This window comes from Corvus hawaiiensis, chromosome 21, assembly GCF_020740725.1.
Source record: "Corvus hawaiiensis isolate bCorHaw1 chromosome 21, bCorHaw1.pri.cur, whole genome shotgun sequence".
Lineage (NCBI taxonomy): Eukaryota > Metazoa > Chordata > Aves > Passeriformes > Corvidae > Corvus > Corvus hawaiiensis.
The window spans coordinates 4330700-4354708 of NC_063233.1; the positions used below are offsets into that span (position 1 = coordinate 4330700).

Consider the following 24009-nt stretch of genomic DNA (forward strand, 5'->3'; position numbering starts at 1 on the left):
GGAGCGATCCCACCCCACTGCTCCCCACAACAGCCCCGACTGGAGTAACACTGGGACACAAATTCCTGCTTAACTTACACCTGCTGCCCTCCTGTCCTTGTTTGTCCCACTGCTTCATGCAGATTATCGTGCTTAATTTCATAATAGCCCTGAGCTAGTTTAAATACTTAATTTAGGTCACTTCTAGTCTCCTATGTGGGCTAAATAATCTCTCCTTAACTGGCCTTGGACACAAATCCCTCCTGTCCACCTCCTGCACATCACTCCCAGCACCCTCCTGGCTTCTGCCCCACAGAAAATCTTGATGGGGAACGTTTTCCAGGGAAACAAAAGTAGTGCTGAGGATGCCAAGCTTTGTAAACGGGAAGAAAAAAAATTATCAGAATGATTTTGAACAGAAAGGTGAAGAATATTTTGGACTGTTGAAACATTTATTTTTTTAAATCCTAAATTACTTGAGGGAGACTTTTAATTTTTATTTGAAAATTTCAAGCACTTAACTGCTAAAAACCTAAATATGGTTCATTTACCCGGAAAACCTGTCCTCCACTTTTCTATTAGGTGCATTTTTCTTAATTGCAATTTCATTTGCATTTCCCTGAAACGATTCCTCCTCCAATTCTTTCCACTTGCCTGCAAACCAAAGAATTCATTATTCATTCAGCTCCCTGATTTGTCTCTTCTGGAGGGGCACTCCAAACCACAACACTCAAACCCAGGCTTCTGCTTACCTAAAACTCCAGGCTCTTTGATATCAAACTACCTCCAGCTTTGTTAAATAAGGAGCCCTCTCCTGCCATCAATCTTGCAGCAGAAATCCCCGCTGAGCTCTGCTGCCTTTGCTGCTGACACCTCACAGACATATGTTCATATACATACACGTGTACATACAGATGTACACACACTCTATATGCTTTTTTATTGATAGACCAAGGTGACCCAGCCTGGGTCCTACGCCAAATAATTCACACCCAGCTCCTTCTCAGAGCAATTCTGCAATACTGGGGGGGACAGGGGGGAGTTCACAGGGAGCACTGGTGATTTTGAAGAGTCTTTTTTTATTTCCTTTCTGGCTGCTATACTAACGAACCTCACGGGGGGAAACCATGCCAGAGGGAGAGGCAAAATGAGGCTACTGAAGTCAGAGGAAGAAAATATAAGACTCTTTGACAGGACAGAAAATGAGGCACAATTAGGGAAGACTTATTGCCTGGAAAATGATAATGGATAGAAAATAACCATATTTTTTTTCCTAGTGGCATCCACAAGGATCATGCACCGAGGTGTTAAATGCCAGCGTTTCACTCAGGGTTTTACTTACTGCCAGAGGCTGAGCCTGCAGCTGCACCTGGAAAAAACAAGAGGAAGCCCAGTCACTGGAAGCAGGACACCATCAGAAGATCATACAGACACACAACATGGGACTCAACAGCAGCTAATTAGTGGGGGCTTGCTCACAGGCACATCAGTTTGCTGCTACAGCTTAAAAGCTGCTTTTGTCAAAGCACAGAAACAGCCAGACAACGCTGTCTGGGCTCCTGGCATCTCAAGCCTTTCACCCGGGGAAGGAAAACCAGCGTGGTCCTTGCTGATGGGTTTTTTTCTGTTAACCATTTCCTTGGGCTGCTGTGAAAGCCCAGCAAAGGACAAGCACATCCTTGGAGGAGCACTGGGCTGAGGACAGGTTGTAGGGTCTGAACAGGGAACTAAAGGCCATGGGCCTCCCTGCTGTAGCACGTGGGTGAATCATGGAAAGTCTCAGCTCTGCGTGAACATAAAGCACAGGAGCAGTGATGGAAGAGGTAGGACTACCAAGAGGAGAGGGCTTCAGAGATCTGCCTCTGGGGCAGAGGAAGAGGATGTTGATGTGGGGAGAAGGAAGCAGAGGAGAGAGTTGGGGTGGGGAGGAGGAAGAAGACTGAGTGACAGATGGGAAGAGAGATGAATAGGAAAAGGAAGAGCAGAGGAGAAAGAGAAATAGGAAGAGACACAAGGAATGGAGGGGAGGGAAAAAGAGAGAACAGCATGTCTGTGCCTGTCAACACCAGAAACTCTCCCAGGCTCCTTTGAAGCAATGCAGCCGCTTGGTGGGAGCTGACAAGCTCGTTCCCTTTCAAAGAACCTGCTCGTCTACCAGCCCTGGCACACACAAAACATTCCTGTCACGGCCTTCGGAGCCTGAATTTCAGCTTTGATCATCTTAAAGCACATAAATCTTTCAAAAACTTTGGGGGGAGGGAGAGCAAAGATTCTCTTTGGTAATGCTCAAAGCTGGTGCTTGAAAGGCTGGAGTGGCTACTGTGGCTTCATGACATTTAAACAAGTTTGCTAATGTGGAGTGGACAGGAACCCAAGAGGAACCGGCCCATCTGTGATGTGTCCTGCCCCAATTCCCTGCTCGGAGGATGGTGGGAACGCATCCTCCGTCTCGCCTGCGCGCCGCCGCCGCTGTCAGAGCCGTGTTCCAGCAGCAATTGGAGGAGGCTGGGGCTGCGCACGGGGACCGCAGCTCGCGGCGCTTCCCTGGAACACCGGCACGCACGCAACGGGATCCAGAGCGCAGCCAGCACTCCTGCAGCTGAGCAGAGCCAGCACAGAGCCCCAGGGCTGCTCGACAGCCAGAGCTCTGCTGTGCTGAATAACGCCTTTGTCAAAGGGCAATAACTGGCATTGCCCCGAAGCCGTGGTTATATCTTGGCCCAAGGTCATCCTCCCCATTCTTGACCATCATTTAGATTCACCATTCCTCTACCAGCAGCCAACCAGATCCTCTTTCATTTCTCTCTGTACCAAGACAGGGGTAAGAACCCGTTTCCCTTTGGAAAGCTGAGCATCCTGCACGGATTCGAGCTGGAGAAGGACAAGATGAGCACCCGCTCCCATCTGTGGGTGTTGAGCAGCCCAAGGCAGGGCTGGCTCCCTGCAGGTTACTTACATGCATTGGGGGACCCGTTAGGGAGAGGCAGGTAGGACCCTGCTCGCCAGGACCTGGAGCGAAAGTTCTTCTTGCACTTGCCGCAGTCCTGCCCCGTGGTGTTGTGCTCACACTCGCACTGGAGGCTGCCCTCTTTGAAGGTGCACAGGTTGGCGTGGAGGTTGCATTTACACCTGGAGGAAGAAGACAGGGGAGAGCTGTCAGGTGTTACTGCTGCTCCTCCTTGCCCCCAGCGTAGCGTTGAAAATGTGCTGAAGCTGGGCTGATCACCCCTTCCTGCTCTTCCTGCAGGTTCTTCTCACTGAACTCAGCAGTTTTCCCCAGGTATCTGGTGCTGGGGTTCAGTGTCCACTTCCTCGCCCAGGGCAGATCTGCAGTCTCTCGTCCAAGATGAGACACTTCACTCCCACCATCCGACTGAGGAGCACAGACTGTTTAATGGCAAGTCAGCATCTCCAGCTGAGATACCAGGAAGGCGTCACTCACATGTCAGGCTGTCACAGGAATCTGGGTGACTACCTCAGATGGAAGCTTTTATTGGAGGCAGCCTCGGGCTTTTGGATGGAGGAGCCGGGCTAACCCTGATGGCTGTCAGCCCTTGCCCCCTGTGCACTGTGCCAAAGCCAATAGCATTTTCTCCCGTGGTGTGAGGCTGCCCAGCACAAACCCTTTTCCCTACATGCAGCACAGCCTCAGCCTGCTGTGACCAAAATAACACAGACAACAAGCCACCACCAGAATCTACCAGTTAGTCCCCGCCTCATCAGAGAAAGCAACAACTAAAAACACTATTCAGCAATTTGCAAACATTAAGAAACTTTTAATGAGCTGTAGTGCAGTATGCAGGGAATAATTATCTCCGTGCACAATAATTCCTGTTGCTCAGACTCCGGAGGTGACTTGCGCAGAGCACAGAGGCTGAGCCCATAACTCACACGTGGCTCTGGTGACTCCTGGGCCCGAGCTGAGGCCATCAGACAGAGACTTCAGGGACCAAAACATCTCATTTCATTCCAGACAGTCGATCCCTAGCACAGCCTGACGGTTTTCCCTGCTTTGGGCAATAATTTACACTCTCAGAAGCAGAAGCATTAGAAAACAGTAATGCTCTGCCTTCTGTGCAGGGGTGGAGAAGTCTGATGGGGCAGTGCTTCCTTTTACAGGGCTCAAGAGATGCGGAGCTGGGGGAATGAGCTGCCTGCAGAGAAGATAGAGGAAGCATGGCCTGCTGCTCCTCGTGCTCTGTCTGCTCTGGGATAAACAGCCTGGATCAGGCTGGGAGCTGGGAGTCTGGGTGCTGGTGCTGAGCATGCCTCCTGCTCTTGGTGCCTCTCCCCCTCTCCCTTGGAGCCCCCAAAGAAGCTCCCCAGCCACCTGCCTGACGCGCTGAGGCCTCCTTTGCTGTGCTCCCCTCACGCATGGCTGGATAAGCTGACCTCATGTATGATTTTTTTTTCCTCTCCCTCCCCTCCCTGTCCTTAATTCTAGCAAACCCCGCTCAGAGGCTAAGCATAAGCTGGATGAACAATCTCTCCCCATCTTACAACCCTGCCCTGTCTCTGACCAAGCAGAAGAGGGAATTTTGCAGCCTCTGAAAGGGAGGAAAGAAGAAAATGTGGCCTGGGGAGCAGAGACAGACACTCAGCATGCTCCACTTGGAACTGTATGTTGGTGAGGGCTGGAGATGCCGCGTCACGGCTGAAAGCACTAACAGCCTCCGAGCACTGGTGCTCTGGGAGTAAGCCACGAGTCCCAGCATCCAGGAGAAGGAAGTGGCTTTGGCCGGTACCTACAGCCAGGAGGGATGCTGAATTTCAGATGCTGCAGGTTCTCTTTGGCTCTGGTGAGGAAGGATTTCAGCTGAGCTGTCCCAGCCCTTTGGCAGAGGCGCTGCCCAGCCCCGGGGTGCTGCGGATCCTGGCTCTGAATTATTCAGCCTCCACACTGCGTGGCCTCCTTCTCTCACTTCAAAATGAGCAGACGAGAGCAAAGCAGGCAAGACAGTGGGTTAAAGCAGGTCAAAGCCTCACCACTGCTGCTCTGGGCCCTGCCTGAACAGAGCAACAGCTTCGGGAGCTGCAGCTCTCCTCCCTCCTCCGCTGATGGGGGCGAGGGGATGGGGCAGCTCCAGGCCACAGCCTTGTCATGCAGCATCCAGCCAAGGGGGGTTTAAGAGCCCCAGGGGAGTGGGTACAAGGATGGAAGGGACTGTCACACCCCTTTTTTTGTCAAAAGTTTGGGATGAGGTGGAGGGTGGTGCTTGGCTCAGTGTTTGACCCTGTGAGTCAAGGACCAGTCATAGTGGGGACATAAGCCCTGAGCGGCCACCACCTGCCCTACAGTGGCCTGGGGCAGCCTGTATCACCACCCTCCACACGTAACACATCCTTGCTCCTGGCATCCCCCACCAAGAGCCAAGCAGGCATTTCAGGGTGCTTCTGGCTCCGAGCTGCTGCAGTGCAGAAGGGCGAGACCTGTCCACCATTAATTTGGCTCCAGCCACAAAGCTTCCCCCAGGCAGTGGGACCCAGCCTTGCTGAGGCACGGGTGTGTGCAGGAGGCAGCCAGAAGTGTCTGCTCGTACACAGACGCTGCTCACTTGCTGCTGGGGAGGGCTGAGAGCCCAGCACCAGCTCCTGGTGCAGCCACAGCTGCCTCCTGCCCAGGATGGGAGCCCATGGATGTCCCCCAGCCAGGTGTGATGGAGCACTGCTCTTCCCAGGGGAGACCCTTACTTCCTAATTGGTGTAAACAGGGAAAATTAAGTCAAGAAGAAGCAGAGGCAGGTGTTCACCTTGCCTGCCTGTGCCCGGGTCACTGATGTTTCTCACTGCTAGACTCTTTGCCACTGTGCAAAAGTTTTGTTATCCAAAGGATCAATTTTACCAGGGAATTGCTTTCTGAATTCGACCTTTGAGGATCATCAATCTAAGCAGGGAACTGTAACCCCAGCAGGCTGACCCCGCAGCACAGCACTTTCCAGCCCAATCAATCAGGCTGCATTATTTAATGGTGAACCAAGCCGAGCACCCTCAGCCAGCCCTGTTTTGGGCAGAGGTTTTTGCATCCCAGCCTTCCTGCAGCTCGGGCTCAGTGGCTCAGCTTCAACCCCTTCCTCAGGCTTCTGAGCCTCCTTGTCTGGGCCTGCAGCCCAAGGACACGTGCTCACTGATGGTCTGTGCCTATCCTTCCCCAGCCAAGACTCAGCTGGCGGAGACTGGAGTAAATGGCATTAGCCCAGTCCCCTGGGTGGGAGCTGCTAGTCCTGCTCGCCTCTGCTCATCCTCCTCGGCGCCCAGCCACGGCAGGAAGGAGAGGATGAAGGGAAAGGTTAGGAGCTACTTAGCAATGAGGCTTAAAAAGCAGCAGCGGGGCAGACACCTGCGCTGTGTCCTGCAGAAGGCAGCCCCGGCCCCGCTCCAGCCCTGGGGCTGCTCCAGCACTCTGCTGGTTGCAATATGGTCTCTCTGGCAATGGAGGAGATCTGAGGAGCTGGGAGTGTTTCTCCTCTCTGACTCGTGGGTCAAGGCTGTGCTGACAGTGCTGTTTCTCAGTGAGCATTCAGAGCCTGTGGAGGGTCAGCCATGATGGGGAGCAGCCCCAGAGCACACCCAGCAGGACCCCAGCACCCTCGGGCACCAGGGACACCCATCCTGCACCAGGCTGGCAGTGGGTTACACCCTGCACTTGGCATTAAACAGAAGCTGGCTCACAGTGTTCTCAGCAGGAGTGGTCGGAGCAATGTGTGCCCCAAGATGTTACAGTGTGCACAAAGGGGTATTTATGAGTTTATTTTAGTGCAGGTCGTTCAGCTTCCCTCAGACTGGTGCAGTGTGGTCTGATGCTGCCAATGCCTCCACCAGGGAACATCACAGAGCTTGGAGCGCCAAGGAAAGTTTACAGGAAAGTGTCCTTTTTTTTTCCTTTTTTCTTTTCTTTTTTTTTCCAGCCATAAAGAACACTTTTCTGCATTTCTCCACATCAGCATCCTGGAGGTCACAGCAGCGAGCTGCTGGAGAGGTGTCTGGTGCCAAGCCCACATGTGAGGGAAGGAGATGCCCACACACAGGGAGGGGGTGAGTGCAGCAAACCTGCAGCAAACCTCCCTCTGTGCTGGGAGTGGGAAAACAGCCCCTTTCCCTGAGCTTTCATTAATAATGACGTTTGAACTAATTTTTAAAAGCCATCCCAGCCCTTTGTTTTCCTTCCAAGGATTCTTACTTGTTTTACAACCTCTTCCCTGTCCTCAACCCCACCTGCAGAGCAGAGAAGCGAGGCAGGGAAAGGCAAAGAGCATCTCCTCATCCCTCTCCCTTCCTGCAGGGATGGGGCAGCCTTGGGGTGCTGGCACCCCCCAGGCCCGATGCAGTGACACTGCTGTGCTGGGTAGGGCTGGAGGAACTGCTGGGTGGGGACCCAGAGAGCTGCTCCATCCCCTTGTGCCTCTTGCCCAGTTCCTATGAGACAACACTGTCTGCCCTGAGCTCCTTAGAAAATCCGGGACATGGAGCAGCAGAAGGCCACCACCTCCCCTGCAAGCCTCTTTCCAGCCCAGCCTGCACACTCCTCTCCGTAAGGATGCTCTGCATGGACACAGGGATACTTTGGAAACTGCTGGTCCCCTCCTGCTGGCTCCCGAGCCATCACACTCCTGCTTTTCCCCCCATGGGCTTGGCTTTGCCCCTCTGCTCCCTTTCTGGCGGTGCTGGTGCCGGGGAGAGGCGGCTCGGGAGCGCTGCTAATGACTGCCGGCCAGAGGAAGGCTTATCAGAGCTTTCCCCTGAATTGTTTGCTCTCACTGTAATTGATGAGCCTTTAATGAGTCTCATGGGATGATGTGTTTGAAGGGAGCTCTTTCCTCTCCGTCCCCAAGGAAAACGATGTTTCAACTGATCTGGGCTCTCGGGGAAACATGAATAACTCTTCTCCATCTCTCTATTGTCATCCTCAGCGCTGCTCGCAGCACGCTCCGGCAGCTGCCTGGCCATCACTTACCCACTTCTACCTGCTCTTTTGCAACTGTTTTGGCAGCTCAGCAAAAGCAGGAAGCAAATCTTTTGGGCAAAGCATAACGGGTGCTGAGCTTGGATTGTTTCTGGCCCATCTGTGCGTGTGGAAGCAGGTAAAAATAGCTTCTAATGGCTGGGCCATGGAAGCACAGTCCCTTTGTGCAGAGCATTTATATCAGGATTTGCCTTGCTGGGAGATCGCTCTGGCAGGGGTTTGCTGTTGCCAGTCCTGGAGCAGGGCTGAAGGGGATGAAGAAGGCAACGATGGCTCATTCATGCCAGGAGCAGGGCTGGGAGCTTACCCAAGGCTGTGGTCCAGGGGCTGAAGGAGAGGAAAAGCCATTTTAATGTGTTGTTTTTTTCAGCTTGAACCACGGTGACAGACTTCTGGCTTTCCCTGCTTTGTGCAGAGCCAAAGAACTGAAAAAAACCCTGAGTTAGGTCAGAGGGTTGTGAGCGGGTTATTTTCCTTGTGGGTTTTTACTTTTGGTTGTGTGGTAGGGATGGGTGAGTCCTCCCAGCAGGAAGGAATCCTCCTCACTGCCCTCCGAAATGATTTGAGGTTTGGGTTACAAAGATGAGACAATTTAAAAGATGCCAAAGTGGAGAGCACGCTAGCTGGCTGTTCCCATCCGAGAGGCTATTTATTTTAAATAAGTTGACACTCTCCAGCTGTCAAGATCCTGCTGACTGGTGGAACATTATTTATATTCAAAGCTGTCTTAAAAAGCAAACACGAAACCAAACTTCCCCATTAGGGGGTCGGCCAGCAGAAGGGGAGGAAGGGTGAAGAGGACATCACACAGATATGTGAACATAAATATTTGCAGAGTAATGTGTATAAATGCTCTTGGTCTTTCTCCTGGAATGCAATAATGCCTGCAATTGAGTTCATTGGCCAAATTGAATTTGGGCTCCTGTAGAAGTCTCTTTATATTAAGTGCTTTAACATACATCACCTTCTCAGTCTATCGATGAAATTCTATTATCCGCTCAGGGCCGGACACAACTCGGCAACAAAATCAGAGGGGGAATAAAACCCTTCACAAACTGAAGCCAGGAGCAGGTAATAGGACCTTGGGCATCTGTCTCTGGCTATCGACAAAGTGTCAGCAGTGTCTGGGGGAGGGAGGAGCTCTCCAGGTTTCTTTCTCACTCCCTCCCTCCACTCAGAGAGTTTTCTCCCCACCTTGCTGCAGTGGGAGTAGAAACCTTTGCAGGACTCCAGCAAACAGTTGCTGCACGTTAGCTTAATTTAACTATATGACCAACAGCAAGATTTTGCTTGAACTCAAGCTAATTCCAGCCTGGAGGAATGCCAGGGAAGCTCAGCCATCCAGCTCTCGGGGGCTGCCCAGCATGGAGGCGAGGACGGGCCGAGGAACACGGCGCACGGTTGCCACAGACTTGGCCGTCCTTGACACGAGGATGCTGCTCCCTCCTGGCACCTGAGTTCTGTCTGCCAGGAGCTGCAGGGGAAGGAGCAGGGATGGGCACAGGCAGTGCTTGCCCTGGTTTTTGTGGTCATCCCAAAGCTGCCAAGTGTGGGCATCAGCTGGCTGAGGGCTGCAGGGGCACTGGGCTGCTTCTTGGGGGATGTCTGGGTGAGCCCGTGGCTATTTTGGGGGTGATGCTCCAGCACTGGGGTTGGGCAAGCTCAGCTGGGGAAGCCCACGCTCTCACAGATCATTCACTCCAGGTCCTGCCTGTTCCCCTTTGGTGCAGGTCCCACCCTGCTCCTCAGGGCAAGATGCTCAACAAGGACACCAGCCATCACACAAGGTCTGAGACCCTCAACAAGAGACTCTTCCACGGACTAAACCTTTACTCCAATTTAAAGACAGCTTTTCTGGAGAAGTCAAGATCAGCTGGAGGATCTCTCACAACATCATCAACAGAGCCAGAAGAAGGAATGTCCAACCAGGGCACAGCAGCTCAGGGGCAGCTGGGATGTGCTTTGTGTTGGCACCCCTGGTTCAAGCTGAGCTACAACCACAGGGGAAGTGCCCTGAGCTGCCTTCACTGAGCTGGCTGGGAGGGCAGAGGAGGAGGCAGTGACCAGGAATTCATTCATCTTTAACAGCAATTCAGCATCAATCATCTCCACATCTCAAAACTCACCACAAATGCAGAAAAATATATCCCTTGTGTGTGGGTACCACTGACCATTTCCAGCTCCATTTATTGCAGGAGATGCTTTTGGGGGTGGCCTTGATCTTCCAGGTCTGGAGTGCCTGATCCTGGCTGTTGGCACCAGGATAACAGGCTGGCCAAAGCTGTTCTGCTCCACTGGCACAAATTCTCCAAGTCATGTGGAGAGAAAATCCTCCTGAAGAGCATCTGTGCATGGAATGAAACACGCCAGGGGAAAGCAGGGAAAGAGGCAGGGGAGCACAAAGAGCCTTCCCCTTTAATTCTTTGGTGTAAGCAAAGCAGCAGCCAAGGAAAGCCTAAGAAAACCCTGAGAAAAGCAATTGGTGAAGTGAGTAAAGGAGATGCCGCTTCAGAACTAGAAACCTCATCTTGTTGGTGCCTCTCTGGCCTCAGTGCAGCCCGAGAGGAGGCCCTGTTCCATGGAGCTGCTCAGTGATGAGGGATGCTCCCTCCTCCTGCCTTCCTCCAGCTCATCACCAGCAAGATGGACAAACAGTGCATGCACTGGGGCAGGGCAGGACAGAGGAGAGAAATCCTAATAATCAGCCTAAAATTGATTCACTTCTGCTCAATCTGATTTCTCCTAACTGGATCCACATGTCCTGGCCATGGCACATTAACTTCAATTACAGCTTATTAATGTCTCCGTGATGGAGCGTGCCCTGCTGAGCACGGCAGTGACTGACGTTCTGAAGGGGAAGAAATTACTCCAAAGAGAGCCAGGGTGGAATGGAAGGAGAACCAGCGGCTCTCACCGCCAGCCCCGGCAGCCAGGGAAAGCTCATTCACCCGTGCTCGAGCTCATTGCTGCTCTGAGGAGAAAATTAAGCAGTGAACAGAGAGATCTGTGGGGAAAAGTCCTTCCACTTCCCTTCCCCACCCTGCCTGGCACTCACACAGCACACAGGCCAAGGACTTGCTTGTGTCTATTCCTGTCCTGACTCTTCTGCATCTCCAGTTACTCTGCAGATCAATAGGGACAGGATGGAAGAAGAAAGGGGAAAAAAAAAAAAAAGAAAAGAAAAAGATACCAAGAAGAAAGAGAGTAAAAATAAACTGTCAGCCATGAACGGAGAGATGGACCTGGCTGAGGCTGTGGGAGGAGGAGATGCAGAGGAGACCCTGAGGGACCAGCCCACAGCACCAACACCCAGGAATGAAGCAGTGACCCCCAGGATTCACCAGACCCTGTGGCCTACAGGGCAAGAGAAAGCAGAAAACTCCTTCCCCTTGTCCTTTGCTCTGTCTCTTTCTGCTTTTCCTGAAAGCTCTGGGGGATTGCGGTGAGGGGTTTTTCCTTGGTGTGAAGCTGAGGCATGAAGGATGGGGTATGCTTGGGTGGGGAGCAGGAGTACATAGACTGAGGGGATACCGAAACCTCTCCTAACCCAGCAGTTAAGGCTGCAGCACAAGAAACCACTGGGGCTCGTGGTCTGCTTTGAGGGCAAAGTGTTTTGCTCTTCCTTTGACCATGAGCATCAACTGGAAATGAGCTGCCAAGTGCCTCATCACCCTGTGGGCACTGCCAAGATCCCGGTGCTGTGCAGGGACACAGGCAATGCCACTGTGACAGCACATACTGCTCCTTCACTGTCACACACTGTGGCCAGCACAGCTCCTTCAGCTTCTCAGGGTTGCTCACTCTGCTGTGCAGGTGGAATTTTCTGGCTGCTTTTTGCCCTTGACCCCTCATTTCCTCACAATCATCTTCCCTCTTGTTTCCATGCCCCGTGTAGTGGGTCCCTAACACTACCCCAGTTTTATCTAGGCACTTTGCTCCTGTTCCTCCAACACGTCCTGGAAGAGGCAGTGTGTGTCCATCCCCATTCTTGCCCACTCTTCCTCCCCCCTTCCCTGCACAGTGCTCCTGTCAGGCTCACATTGATTTCTCCTCTCTTCCTCTCAATAACCCATTCCTTGTTGAGCCATACACAAGATTTAATTTGGTTTTAGTCCCTGCACTGTAACTGGCTTTGCTTACAGCTGGAATTAGATTGCTTTTCAGTGCAAAAACCTGCTTGCTGGGACTGGAATGATCACAGGAGCAGAGTTAATTCACAGGGAGCTCCTCCATCTTATACACCACTTATCCACAGCTCCTCAGCTGCTCACCTTCCCTGCCCTGTGCCCACGGGGGCTGGAAGAGTCAGCACAGGACAGGCACTGACCTCTTCCCTGTCCAGGATGAGCGTCCCTCTCTCCTGGGAACCAGCCCAGCAACCTGGAGCAGTGCAAAGCTGCATCTTACTGTAGCTCAGAACTTGGGAGTTTGGGCTGATAAAAGCAGATTTCAGAGTTTTCCCTGTTCCCAGCCAAGGCAAAGCCCTCTCCTCCCAGCGGCCCGGCTGCACTGGAGGAGCCGGTCGGGCAGGTTTCGGCGAGCGGAGGGAGCCGGGAGGGCAGCGGCGGAGCAGGAGCCGCCGCTCTGCAGCAGCCGTGGGCAGGCGGCCACGCCGGCCCCGCGCCAGCCCGGGGAGAGGCCGGCAGGGATCAGCCAACAAACCCCAACCTGTCTCGTGCTGGCCACGGCTAAAAAGCAGCATTGCAGCTTCCACAGGGCGTCCGCAGCCCGGCCATCCCTGGCTCCAGCTGCCGTCGGGGTGGCTGTGGAATTCTGGATGTCTCCTAGAGGTTGTGACTCTCCCAGCCCTGGGTGTGTTTGAAAGGGTTTTTTCTCTCCTTCCTTAGCTGCCTCTTCTCACAGAATTTGTAGGGATTTGATGTCTTGAACCAATCTCTACTACTATTAAATGGTATTAAATTTGGCCAGTGAGTTCAAAAGCTGGTGGGGGACTGGGGAGTGGGGAGGAGGACAGCTGAGAGAGAGGTGCTGGTCTGGGGAGAATCCCACCAGCATGGCCTGAAGTCCGAAGTACTGAAGCAACAAGGCAGGCAGGAAAGGTGAATGGCTCAGAGGAGGAAGGTGTTCACGGGACAGCACGAGTGTTTTAACTCTTTGAAGCATCAGGTATCCCGAGGCTGCTGCGGGGCCAGTAACAAGTCCTTGGTTATCTGTGCTGATCACCGCACTCAGAAGCCAAAGCTCATTGCGCAAGCACTGACATCACAAATTCAGTCCTAATTTACCAGACACACGTGGAGGTGCTCTCCCACTCCTCTGCCCATGTGCCTGAGCCCCCCAGGGCTCCTCCCTGAGCAATCCCAAAGGTGCGCATCCCAACATGCCCCCAGCCCCGCTGAGAGCCACAGCTGCTCATCCCAGACAGGCACCAGGCCGTGAGAAAGACCCTCACCGCTGCCTCCTGCCTGCCCTGGCGGGTGGAAAGGGCTCTCCCATCCCTCACTGCAGCTTCCTTCCCCTTGGAGCCCGTTCAAAGCCAGCCTCAGTGGCACCTGCAAACATTTCTACTTGCAAGTCTCAGAAGCGAACAGTTTGGAACCGATACAAACGGCTCCTCTGTCGCTGTGGAGATGCTTGTTAGCACGGGGTGGGTGATGGGGAGATTTTTCCCCTCTCGCCTGTAAGTCTCGCACAAGCTGGATGGGAAATCAGCCATCTCGGCACTTTTCCACCTTACTTTGCTTTTTTGGTTGATGTCATAACGTAACATATGGCATCGTACAGAGAAATGAAAAACAAAACCCAGGAGAAACAAACCCTCTCCTGCTTCCTCTGCCCCAGATCTGTCGGGGGGTTTACCCTCACCTCAAACTTCGTCTGCCAGGGCTGGGGCTGCTCAGGGTGTGCAGGACTGACTGGGGATGACCCACCCTGCTTGTACTGGCAGGGAGCTGGAGTTTAGTGGGATGAGCCTCATTCCGCCCCCCAGATCCACCAGCATCATCCCTGAGACATCTGGGCAAAGGCTGGCGGTGTTTGCACAGCTGGGACGGGGTCTTGGAGGGAACTGAGACCCTGAGTGTCCATCCAAGCCATGTCCCAGCTCCCCCAGCACCAGCTGCAGGAGGACACAGCCTTGGAGGTGCCCCAGCCATTCCCTGCAAGGACACATCTGCTGCCCTGCCTGGGGAGAAGGGGTATTAGAGGCAGAAATGGTTATCCATCGGTCAGCAGAAGCGTTGATGGCTCAGTTTTCTAGCAACAACCCTCTTCTCATCCGAGGAGAGACACCCAAAGAAATACAGCAGCCATTACCTGCCGGTGACTTCGATGTTGGAGACGGCATAGAAGTACTTGTACAGGTTCTCCCTCTGCACGTAGGTGCCCCCCAGGGCAGGTCTCAGCAGCCTCATGCGCAGGTCGGTCACTGTGAAGAAGTCCTTGAGCCCTTTGGCGCTCTCCAGCCGGGTGTACAAGTTGTCCATGTTCTTGAGGTCAGGGCCGGCGAAGATGGCAAAGCGGTCCCGCACCTCAAACCGGACAGTCTTCTCTTTTTTGGAGCCCGCCCAGCGGGAATACTCCTCCGTGCAGAGGACCCTGTTGGCACTGGTGGTGGAGAGGTCCCGGACCCTCCGTGCTGGCATGCTGAAGGCCTCCATGCAGTCGTCTGCGTAATACTGGTACGGGTGCCAAGTCCTCCCGTTGTCCAGCGACTTCTCCAGCATCATGATGGTGGGGCGCCCGTACTCGAAGGTGATCACGATGTCATCGGTCAGCTCGATGCTCTTGTTCCAGGACAGGGTGATGTTGGCCAGCAGCGGCTCCGGGTACCGGCGCCACGTCACGCTCTGCCAGTACGTGGCCAGCCCCTCGTCCTCGCTGTCGAACATCAGCTTGGGCGGGTGGGCCAGGTCGGGGTTGGAGGCGTCGCACTCGTCGCTGCACAGGTACGGGTTCTCCTGGAACAACAACAGCGGTCACCAGAGAGGAAAGCAAAGCCTGGGCATGGTGTGAGCATCGTGGGCACACGGGCCCTGGGTTTGGCTGCTTGTGTCAAACATTAACTGCTGGGCTGAGCTGGAGGGTGCCAGGGGCCTGGCTCTGGAGGATGCTGATTCTGAGAGCGAGTTTAAGGCAGAAAGATGCGGCTTTGCCTCAGCTCTAAGAACGGCTGAGCTGTTTCCTTTGAAAGGCCCTTTGGGAAAGGACTTTTCAATTTGGCACGGGGGCAATTTTCATAGAAAGCGCCTTCCCTGAAATGGTCTCTGAGAAACTTGGGTTAAGCTTGGCTGATTTACAAGGCTACAGAAAGCTGTGTTCATCCCCGCTGCCTTGCAAGAACTGAATGGCTAAAATCCCCCAAGCACATCCCTGCCTCTCGTGGCTCCTGATGCTGAAAAGTCTGGGGGCACACCATCCCCCCCAGTGCCTTCGAGCACAGCTAGAGGAGGGAAACCCAATTTCTCCAGCTCCAAGCTGGGACAGAACTGAGCAGCAGCAGAGAGAGCAGAAATTTGTGCTTCCTGGTGCCTTGGTCCTCACCTACCCGGAGGGAACAGAGTGGAAGGATGGCTCATCCCATCCAGGTGACAATGTCCACTGCCTGCAGGCCTGGGTTGTGGGACAAAAGGTCCAGCCATCCCATTTTGCCCACAAGTGACAGCGCACAGCCAGGCTGGCGTGTTTTGCAGGGACACACCTCCACATCCACATGTGCTGAGCTGCACTAGGACACACTGTCAAGGTCATGCACCAAATGTTGAAGTTTTGGGGGTGGGCAGCTGGGCCAATGCATTTATTGCTCACCCATACATTTGTTAAAGCCCAACATCACTGCCCTGCAGCCTCTGCCTCCAGGAGTGAGCCTGTGGATCAGACCTGCCTTGGGGACTATGTAGGGCTTTGTTCTAGTGGGTACAGACCACAAAAAACTCTGCAACACACTGCTGATCCTTTTTCTGCATATGAAGCATCTCTTTGCTGTCACTTTGCCTCCCTCTTTGACTCAAAATCCAAAGAATTGGGGAAGCAGAGGGATTGGTATGACAGCGGGCTCTGCTGCTGTGGGACCCTTATCAGGAAGGCAGAGGCACCTGGCAGAGGAGGAGGAGGTGATAAAGCAGCTGGAGCTGCTCAGAGCTGCCGGCTGAAGGTGAGGAGCTTGCTGGGGTGTGAGGTTTGGCTCTCCTGAAGCAGCAGCTTTCAAGGTAAGACTGAGCTGGGTATTGTGCTTTGGTTTGTGGGTGCTTTGTGCGAGGCTGGGAGCCATGGGGAGGTGCTGTGTGTGGGCATCAGCGTGTTCCTGCCCGGCCCTGGGGACTTCCTGCAGCACCAGGGCTGTGCCAGGGTGTGGGGAGCTGCTGCTGGTACTTGGGGGCTCCAAAAAATGAGGTGCAGGGCTGGATCTGAGCAGGCTGGTTGTGTCTCTGGCTGCTGCAGGCATGAGAAGGGGCTTCTCCTGTGCCCATGGCTTGCTTTGACCTAGGGAACTGTTGGAGTCTGAGTGCCTCTGACCTGCTTTTAGGGTGCCCTGTGTACACCCAGGCACAGCAGAGGAGGGGATCTGGTTTGTACAAGTGGCTGCTCTCGGGTGCAAAGTGGGGCTGTGCTTTGAACGTGGAAACCTCTCAGTAACACAGTGTGCTTTGGAAAATCCGGGCTTTGCCACCTCCAGCCGGGCAACCAAAAGTCTTGGAAACTGCTTAGAGCTTCTCCACTCCATGTCTTTAAAATCGGCCTTTGGTGCCTCCTCGGAGCGCAGAGATGTGCACTGAAGGCAAGCAACTGTTTGCACCAGCACCCAGGAGCCCTGAAAAACTCCTGAGGACACGAATAATTCTGTGTCTGGAGCAGCATGTGAGCAGCACAGAGTAAATAAGGCAGGAGGCCGCTCTGTCAGCATGGGACAGAGCGTGGGGGGAAAACAAACCAGCGAGTGGCTGATCTGTACATGAGCACCGGGCTCCTCTGCAGGGGAGGCAGCCCTGGGGACACGAGGGGACTCCTGTAAATACAGCACACGTTGTGTTTGTGTGTGTTTGTGTGCACGAGGCTGCCAGGGAAAGCAGCACATGCTAAAACAGGTCAAAACTCAAACTGTTTCCAACCCTGTCTTGCTCTGACACACCCCTGGCTGATGGTAAAGCTGCAAATGCCGTGCTGGGGTTTGTTCCTCCTGTCACAGCCTCAGCTTGGGCGATGTGTGGCTTTTGCCACCTCTGTGTGTGCTAGGAGGAAGAGCAGGGACCAGAGCTGCTGAGCTCCGGTGTGGTGCCCACCCTGCAGCAGGGAGGTCACTCATAAATGGATGCTTGGGTAGATGTTTTTAAAACAAATAGCTGGATAGTTTCTATTACTTTTTTGTTTTTTACTAGCAGCTGTGATAACTGAGCAAAGGAAATCCATGGAGTGCTCAGGCTTGCTTGGGTGGGCAAGGTCAAGGGGTGAGGGCACCTGCCCAGGTGTGCCCACAACCCCCTCAAAGAGGGGGAGATGCCAGCTGGGCTGTGATGGGGCTCTGAGCCATGCTGGGGGGTCCTCTCCTGCCATAACAAGCTGTTCTGGAGCCGGGATTAAAAAAACCCTGAGATATTGACATATTTAATATGCTCTCCTGACTCGTCACGTTCAGAGGAATTGTTTACCTCTGCTAATGAGACACAGCTTCCTGCTGGGGGATGGAGCTGCCTCTCAGCGCAGCTTTGCAGTGGTGCCTGAGGGAAAAGGCAGAAAAATCCCCCTCAGCTGAAGTACTGGGGGCTCTGAGTGTGTTTCCTGTGCTGAGACAACATATTGTGTTGCAGTATGGTCCTCCTGCCAATGTGGCCATACAGATGGCTTAATAGGACAGTCCTGAAAAGACCATCCTGGAGGTCCATTTTCCCCACTTGTCTGAAGAAGGGTGCAGCAGGTGGAGAACTGGCTTGGGATGGCAGCAGAAAATTCCCGGACAAACCTGCCTTGCTGCTCAGTGGCTCTGTCTGAGCAGAGTCTGTGTCTCAGAGCCATCCTGGCCAGAGGGGCTCTTGCCATGAGCCTTCCTTTCCTTGTGTGCAGCAGCCACAGCCCTTGAGCTGGTGTGAGATGAATCTCGCTGAGTATTTGCCACTTGAGCTGTTCCCAGCATGGCCACAGTGGCCACCTCCAGGGCTGTGGATGATGCTCCTATCAAGCTTTCTTTGGAGCAGCCAAATTAAACAAAGGAAGAGCTCTGTGATGAAACCACAATAAGAAAACATCACCCGGGCCAGGATGGGAGGTGGGACAGGTTTCCCTGGAGCACTGAGGGAAGCAACTGAGTCTGATCAAGCATGATCCCCCTCCCCATGTCCCGTCTGGAGGGACAGGGCTGGCCAGGCCCGTCCCTGGCAGGGGACCTGGCAGGTCAGGAGCAGGGAGAAGCGGAGCGAAAGCTCTGTCTGTCTGCCATATGCTCGTCCCAGGGAACGGAGGTGCACAATCCCTGATGGCTCCCATGTATCCCAACCTGTGAGCGTGCTCAGCTCCACAGGCAGCACCCCCAAAGATGTCTTTAGCCACCCTGATGTTCTGGGGAGGCGCATGGCTCGAGAGGTGCATGGTTGTAATGGGGCAAACACAAAAATAACCTCCAAGTGACAGTGCTGAAAGGTGAGGAGAGCCTCAGAAGCCGCCGAGTGAGTCACATCACTACGGCTTCCTCTGCTAAAATGAAGTGTTCCTTTTTGGGGTTAGGTTTATTGAATTGTCCTTCCTCTGCGGGATGCTCGATGCCTTTTCTGCTGGGGGGTTGGTTTGGAGTCAGCCAGGAGGGCAGGGGGGAGCGGAAACAGATGGCCACACTTTGGCTGCTCCGTTGGTCCTGGTAAGATCAGATATAGCACTATTGAAACAATTCCAGGTATTATTTTTGAATCTGGTTTCCTCCTCCAAGCCGTGTGTCCTCCAAAGAATCTGTCCAAAGTCTCGAGATATTTAAGTCTTCAATCTAAAAGTCAGGATGCATTAGCCAGGCAAACTTGGTCTCAGTGAGCTTAAAATAAACCAGTTCACTTTGAGTCTCACGCTATTAAATCAGTCGTGAGTGTCCTCACAGCAACTAAACATTGCAGATCTCAGGCTCTCCAGCTCTTCTGGTTGTGCACTTTTTGGGGTTGTACCAAAGAGCATTGCAGTCTTGCTTAGCCCCAGCTCAGCCCAAACAGGCAAATCTCCAGGGGACAAACTGCAAGAGCCTCGTTGAGGACACAGTGTCCTAAAAAATGGCATCGTAGTAAGGTTGTGCCTGTGTAAAGCAAATCATAGAATGGTTTGGGTTGGAAGGGACCTTTAAAGGTCCAGTCGAACCCCCTGCCATGGGCAAGGGCATCTTCAGCTAGGTCTGGCTGCTCAAAGCCCCATCCAACCTGACCTTGAATGTTTCCACAGGTGAGACATCCCATGGAAACCTCTCTGAGGTTTTACAGCGCCAGTATTTTACCACACTCATTGTAAAAGTTTTCCTCCTTGCAGCTAGTCTGAATTGGCTCTCTTCCAGTTTAAAACCTTGATCCCTTGTCCCAACACTACAATTCATAATAAAGAGCCCTCCCCATCTTTCCTGTAGACCCTCTTTAGATACTGGGACTCTCAATCCTCCTTGGCAGGGCTGCTCTCAATCCTTCATCCCCAGCCTGGAGTGATACTGGGGGTTGCCCTGATCCAGGTGCAGGACCTTGCACTCAGGAGGATCCCGTGGGCCCAGTCCTTGAGCTGGAAATGCGTCTCAGCCCTGGTGACTGCTGACCCAGCCCTTGGGTTTTGCCTCCTCTTGGTGCCTGGAGCCAGTTCTGGGCAGAAATGCTGCAAAAGGGACTTTCTGAAGGTGAAAGCAGAGACTTGCTCCTTGAGGAGGATTTCTTAAGAAACAAGATATTGGTCTGACAAAGCAGGATGACAGGAATCCAGGATGCTGCAGAGAAGCTGCTCCCCACTTGCTGGGAAGGGGGGGAATGGGGGAAACCAGCCACAACAAAAGGCCCAGTTTTACAAAGCCCAGCTGATTTTTAGGGCTCTTAATGAGTGTAAAAGTTGCCTTTTATTTTTTTTTTCCCTAGCAGATAATACCATTTTTAAGCCTCATAGCATAAAATTATATATTTTTGTAGGTGAAATTGCTTGATTAATCATTAGGCTGTTGAATATTTTAAACAAACTAGACATCTGTTGTGGATGGTGAAAGCTGCACAGAAATAAGACTGCAGCTTTTAGATCTCCATGCCAAAGGGAAGCTGGAAAGCAATTGCAACCACTAGCTGCAGAGTGAAGAAAAATAATAATAATAATAAAGGGGGGAAAAAAAAAAACCAACAAGATTTGAGCAAGGAAAAAAGAGTAGATGATGGGAGAGCTTGTACTGCTCAGCCAAGGATGCTCAATCACAGCTCTCATACCTGGTGTGATTTGTTTAATGGTGTCTTGGGAACCCCCACATGACTTTCTTTGCTTTTGGGGGTCTCTTCTGCTTGACGGAATTGTGTTTAAGCCAAGGCCTCCGCTAAAACCTAGAGCACTCCGGGACCACTTGTTTTTAATTGCAGTCTCCTAATAAGAGTAATGACAAGGTCTCATCCACTTGGATGAGTTTTGGAAAACAAAACTTTGTATTTTTTTAATTGGGGGTGGGGGTTGGAAATCCTTGGTGTTTTATAGGAAGATTTTATGAAAAGGGAAAAAGTTAAATGTGTTTCTTCAGCACAAAGATTGGTGCTGTTGTGTGGGTTTCTCTTGGGTACTTTCGCTGTAAGTTTTTTTTGTTCCTCTATGAACTGGCTCTCAAACCCAACCAGAGACCTCTCAGACCTTGGCTGTCTCCAGGCTCTCCTGCAAGTGCTGATGCTGGTTGGGACTGGGGGCTGTTTGATAGCCCCCCAAAGAGTCTGCAGAGCCACATCTGGCTCCCTCAGAATGAGGAAAAGCAGGTGACAGCACAGGAACCCCCTTCCTTCCTTCTTGGGACTGCTTGTGACTGAGGAAACCTCGGTCTGAACCTCCACCCAGGAGGAGACAATTCCCTCTGTAGCCCCCATCCCATCCAGCTGTGATGCTTAAGAAACTCTCAGGTGCATCCCAAGGCCCCTCTGCCTCCCCTTGGACACCCAAGGCCCCTCTGCCTCCCTTGGGACACCTCCGACGCTGCCTTTGAATTTCTGCTCAAAGGTCAGCAGATGAGGTTCACAAAGTCCCTGCGTTTCCTCGCACTGCAACTGAGTCCTGAAATTGGTATCAAATTTCCTCCAAATCCTGCAAAAAAAGGGATCAGCAAAATCTCCACGTGCACCTGATCCCTCCTGCCCCGGTAACGTCCCCGCCGTGGAGCGGTGCCACCGCAGGTGTCCTGCAGCCTCCCCTTCCCTGAACAGCCTGTCACGGGAAGGGCTGATGGCCACGGAACACGGGGGTCCCAGCCTGCAGAGGGGAGCAGGGCCAGCCCGCTCCAGCCTGCCTGTCCTGTGGGTGTTCTGGAACACTTTCACCCCAAAGTTTTCTTTCCCCCCCTCCCTGCCCCCGTCCAACGCCCCACTGGATCCACTGGCTCTGCAGGCTGCAGGATGGAGCTGAAATGACCTTCCCGGCACATTTGCTTTCCTGCTTGTGCTGGATTGAGCTGCGGGGCTTCACTTCCCTTCCATCCCCTGCCCTGCTCTTCCCGACTCTGCCAGGGCTCGCAGGGATCTCCGTTCTCCTCCTGGCTGGGCTCTGGGTTTGCTCCGCTGTCGGTCAGCACCGGGAAATCATCCACTGAGGGGGGAAGGTGCCTGACCCAGCTCCAGGGCCAACCACCCTTAACCTCCCCACTGACACAGAGTTCAACCTATTTTCTGCAACACAAATTTTTGACAAGGGCCACCCTGAGCGATGCATGTTTTGGGAGACTTCCTTGGCTTTTCTTCCAATAATCCCTCCAGGACGTGGTGCTGCTTCCCAAACAGAATTGCATTTGCCCAGGAGAAAACACAGGCTCGTCCTAATGACATTTCAGGGTGTTTTCACTCTCGCTGGTCCTGATCTGAGGGTTCAACTGCTCTATCTGGATTTATGACAAGACAAGGTGATTTTATGATCAAAAATAACATTTGTGAGTAATTAAATCTTGTGCTTCAGGGCATAAACCGTAACCTGCCAGTGGCCAGAGTGAGACTCTAAGAGAGTTGGAAATACTCTCTGACAATTAATTTTCACTCTATTCATGGGCTGGGAGGGATCAGAAGGGTGAAAAAACCATAATTAATTTACAGTGATTATTTCCAACAGCTGGCAAGTGGCATAACTCACTGCAGAGAGGGCTGGAAGCACGGAGAGGGATCAGGAGAAGTACGAGGCCTCTCTTATGCCGAAGAGCCCCAGACGGGCCCTTCCCTGTGAGCCCAGGTGAAGGTCTGTGCCCTCCTCTGAGGGACGTGGGGGGACACTGGGATCTGCCTGGCTGGTCCACTCTTCTTGCACCGATTCCCCTGTCCCCCAGGTGGGCCATGGGCTTTCCCCACTGCACAGCTGTGACTCGAACCTGGAAAACATCTCAGGAATAGCTTTGGGATGCCTGTCAGTGGGCAGGGAGAGGTCCCTAATGGGGCCAGCACCGCAGCATTGGACTGTGAAGACTCTGGGGATGCTCCAAATGCAAAACTGTGCCTTTTGGAAACAAAATCCTAATAACTTTCTTCAAGATGCTCTGTATCCTCCCACTTTTTTTTTTTTTCTTTCTTTTAAAATCCCTCTTTGGTCAAGCTCTCTATATTTTAGGTAAGACAGAAGCTGTCTCATAAAGTAGAAGATACAGTTTTCCCATGGGCTGCCTGTGCAGCTGCAGCCCGAGATCCACTCGGGAATGCTCTGGCAAGCCCTTCATCTGCACATCCTCCAGGCATCACTCTCCTCTTCCTGGTGCTCCTCCAAAGGGACGGTTTTAGGTGGCCCATGTGGGTAGGACGGTTCTGGCAAGGCACTTGGGTGCTGGTGAGGGGTTATTTCACAGCTTCACCTCTGCAGGGGAAGGGCAGCTCTGGCTGGGCTAGGATAGGATAGGATAGGATAGGAAGCTCAGGGAGGGCTGGTGGGGTGCTTTGCTCGCTCGTGTGTCCTTCCCCTGCCACCTCCCTCCCCCAGCCATCTGCAAGGGGCTCTTATTAAGGCAGAGACAGCAAAAGGGGAGAAAAGCGTCCTCGCTAACAAGCTGTTTGCTGTTTATGAGCAGGTAAAGGCAGAGCTGGAATGAATTATTAATAGGGTGGAAATGGGGTCCCTCCACAGATCTGCTGCTAATTCTGGCTCAGCCGAATGTCACTCCCTCCATCTCCTCCCCGGCCGTGGTTTGGGGGATTGATTGCTCCTCCGCTTCCTTCCCCTTCCTGCCGGATCCGAGGCTGTCCGAGCACAAGGTCACCGCTGGCCGGGCCTTGGGCCGGGCTGTGCCTGCGTGCGGCTTTGGGAGTCGTGAGTCAGCACAAGCGACCCCGCCGGCTCTGGGCGAGACACTGGGACGCACTCAGCGAGACATTTCACTGTTCTGCCTCTTCCCTTTGGCCTGAAGCAGATACTCGTTCACCGAGCAGCGCCGCTCGTTCAAGGCTCTCGGCTCCCTTGGGCCCGTCTCTCCGCCAGAGAAGAGATTCAAGCCCTCCTCGTGGCTGCTCTTCCCCTTCCCCCTCCAGCCTGCTCTGAATTCGAGAAGCATCTCCTTCGTATTTCATCCAGGCTCAGCACTGTGCCCTTCTCTCCACCATCACCGTGCCAGGCAGGGTGGGCTGGTGGCAGTGCAATGTCCTATCTCCCAGTGGGGAAACTGAGGCAGGGAGGGATGTCAGGAGCAGTCTGGGCTTCACTGGGCATTGAGGGCTCCACGTTTCTGAGGAATGAACTCCCCCAGGCACCTGCAGCCGGGCAAAGTAGTGGCTCCCTCACCCAACCTTGATGTGAGGCTCAAGGAAATCTCTGCTCTCATCCCACGCTGTCTCTGAAACTCTCCCTGTGGTCTGGCAGCATCTCATGAAAAGGGTCAGAACTGGTCTGTGCACCGTAAATGACACAACCTCGGCAAAAGGCTGACAGACATCCAGGCAGGAAACATCCTCTACAAAGGGAGCATCCAGAGG

The 24009-nt window shown here is 53.2% G+C and overlaps 1 protein-coding gene across 3 annotated transcripts in view; it reads right to left on the minus strand.

The window, feature by feature from the left end:
- NTNG2 (netrin G2) overlaps positions 1–24009 on the minus strand; it is a 47473-nt gene that overhangs the window by 11250 nt on the left and 12214 nt on the right. For all 3 annotated transcript variants that reach the window (XM_048325079.1, XM_048325078.1, XM_048325080.1), the window contains exons 3-5: positions 14216–14859; positions 2936–3108; positions 1322–1348 (exon numbers count right to left, since the gene is read on the minus strand). In XM_048325079.1, coding sequence (XP_048181036.1) covers positions 1322–1348; positions 2936–3108; positions 14216–14859 — 844 coding nt within the window. The remainder of the gene's footprint in view (positions 1–1321; positions 1349–2935; positions 3109–14215; positions 14860–24009) is intronic.